This window comes from Lactuca sativa, chromosome 7, assembly GCF_002870075.4.
Source record: "Lactuca sativa cultivar Salinas chromosome 7, Lsat_Salinas_v11, whole genome shotgun sequence".
NCBI classification, from domain to species: domain Eukaryota; kingdom Viridiplantae; phylum Streptophyta; class Magnoliopsida; order Asterales; family Asteraceae; genus Lactuca; species Lactuca sativa.
In genome coordinates this window covers 178,607,701-178,610,010 of record NC_056629.2, presented here as the reverse complement: position 1 = coordinate 178,610,010, position 2,310 = coordinate 178,607,701, and the positions used below count along the sequence as shown (strand labels likewise).

General features: G+C 33.6%; 1 protein-coding gene across 1 annotated transcript; it reads right to left on the bottom strand.

Moving 5' to 3' along the window:
- Positions 1 to 828: 828 nt before the first annotated feature.
- Positions 829 to 1,892, bottom strand: LOC111914626 (uncharacterized). Its single transcript, XM_023910323.3, has 3 exons — positions 1,738 to 1,892; positions 1,571 to 1,649; positions 829 to 1,372 (listed from the first exon to the last, which is right to left on the bottom strand). The coding sequence occupies exons 1-3, from the start codon at positions 1,744 to 1,746 to the stop codon at positions 1,116 to 1,118; spliced, it is 345 nt and encodes a 114-aa protein (XP_023766091.1). The 5' UTR covers positions 1,747 to 1,892; the 3' UTR covers positions 829 to 1,115.
- Between the last annotated feature and the right edge of the window lie 418 nt (positions 1,893 to 2,310).

Here is a 2,310-nt window from a genome sequence, read left to right as displayed (position 1 = left end):
ACTTTCCGTCAATTACAACCACATCAAAATATTTAGTAGCAATTATAATATTTTAATGAAAAATATAGCATGAAAAAATAAACGCTAATACTTTAGATTTTTTATCTGCATTCTATATAAAGTAGTGAAAATATAAAATCATAGCCAAAGATGTCAAAAATCTTATTCAAAATGAACAAAAATCGTAGTCAAACTTACAAACTTTTATTGTAAACATAACAAATAAAAATCCGCATGTCAGAAAAGTGGAAATCGTGGAGGACTTAACAGGAAACCGTAGATGGCCATGTACCATATGCGATTTTGTGTTTCAAAAATGGGCAACATGAATGTTTTTTATAGATAATACAAAATCTCATGTCAAACGACAATTCTACATCCGAGCTGACGAAACCACAAGCGTGTTAGCCTCATCTGCGGTTTCATTGACTATTTTTGGATAAAAGCTAATTTTTGGCTATTTTGGCTAAATCGTTAAGAAATTAAGCTACTTTGTAAGTGTTTCTAAATTACATACTTTTTGCAACTTTTTACCATCTCAGCAATTTGACGCTTAATAACGTTCTGAAGGAGTCGCTCTTATTTCCACGCCCGTGGAGTAGAGCACCAGCTTAGCATCTTCTTTGCCAAGCGTTTTCCAACAACAAGGAAATAACATTTGCCTGCCGAGGAGGGAGAAATGACTGGTATGTACATCAACTTCTCCATGCCCAAATCAGCATCATATTTCTTGCACACAACAGATGCCACATCACTTTTGCCGGTCCGGCCCAAGTTCATTCATATGATTCATAATAAAGTAAACGACTAGTTGTGCGAAAGTGTATCATTTGTAATGACGAATTAGAATTCAATGACGACATATGGAACAAATTAGTATTCAATGAGGACATATGGAAATAATTTACAAGACTATCATTATTATTTTTTTTAATAAGATGCTTAATAAACTAATGTATATTAAGTATCGCAAAATCTTCCCATATATCATTCATCAAGGGTCTCTTATTTCATGCAATGCAAAACTCCCAAAAAAAAAAAGGTTAAATGAAACTAGTTATGCATCAATATAAAACTAATTTCTTTCACCATCTTTCACTAAATAACATCTAAATCTAATATGCATAGTAGGGCATCCCATAGCTGCCGTAGTAATATTGGTATGGATTAACTGTAAAATCTAGTGGCGCTACCGTGGGATTTGTTTCTTTTGCGGCGGCTGGTTTCTTCTCCTCCACCGGACCAACACTCACTAGCTCTGTGTATCCAACACCTTTCCTTAGCAAGTTCGCCAGTTCAACTGAGTCGACATGTTCCCCAGTCACAGCGATTTGGGTTTTATCTGATCCAACGAAAGATGCTGATTCAACACCTGTTCATCAATTTTCAGATCATGATTTAGTCGAGTAATTCAATCAATTCCAATTGAGGTTAACAATAATCAGGTATAAAACCCACAATTCAAATTGAGGTTAACATTTACGTTATGAAATTGAAATTAAACGATTTTTCTGGAAAACCAGAATTAAGTGAAAATTGAGAAGAGGGAAATCTCGAAACATGATCTTACCGGAGAGACTAACAGCGATTTTCAGAGCCTTACGGATTTTCTTTTCGTTGTTCATTGTGACCTTCACCACAATCTTTTGCTGCAAAACCAATCAATTACACAAATTGAGTTTAACTTATTCGAAAAAACAAAACAGAATTGAACTGGATTAGTAAACAAATGTGTACCTTTGCCATTTCTGTAAAGTAGATACTGATTTGACTGTGCCGAGTGTATCTGTATTGGATTTAAAGAAGACGTGTGAAGATTCAAAGTACTGAGAGGGTATTTATAGATCGTCCAGGAGTTCACAGAGGACGAAGACGACAAGGTCGTCAACGCCGTGGGAAAGGAAGCTTCGCACTATTTTATTTTACAAATAATTGAATAACTTTTTGGATCTCTGTCACCAACTTCTGGGACTGTAAAGGCAATAAAGGCACGTCATTTTCTAGATCATATGCATACGTACTTCTTCTTTTTCAAACTTTTGTTTACATGCCTTTCATTTACATAAAAGTTTCAAATTTACCCCTTTTTGTTTTTCTACACCACAATTATTATTTACATATAATAAACCTCAATTACAAATTACTAAGTGTAACACAGGGTTAGATACACAGCTTTTTCTTATATATATGTATCTCAATATTATATTATTTTTTATTAACAAAAATAATTATATAAATGACGGCTTAGTATGTTAAGATGAAATTGGAGTATTCTAAACAAACCAATGATATTTTAAACACAGAATTAGG

What these genes read in the sequence shown, in the direction of transcription:
- LOC111914626 (XM_023910323.3), bottom strand. An exon ending in AATCGCTGTTAGTCTCTCCG is followed by an intron (nt 1,373 to 1,570) that starts GTAAGATCATGT and finishes ATTGATGAACAG; the next exon opens with GTGTTGAATCAGCATCTTTC.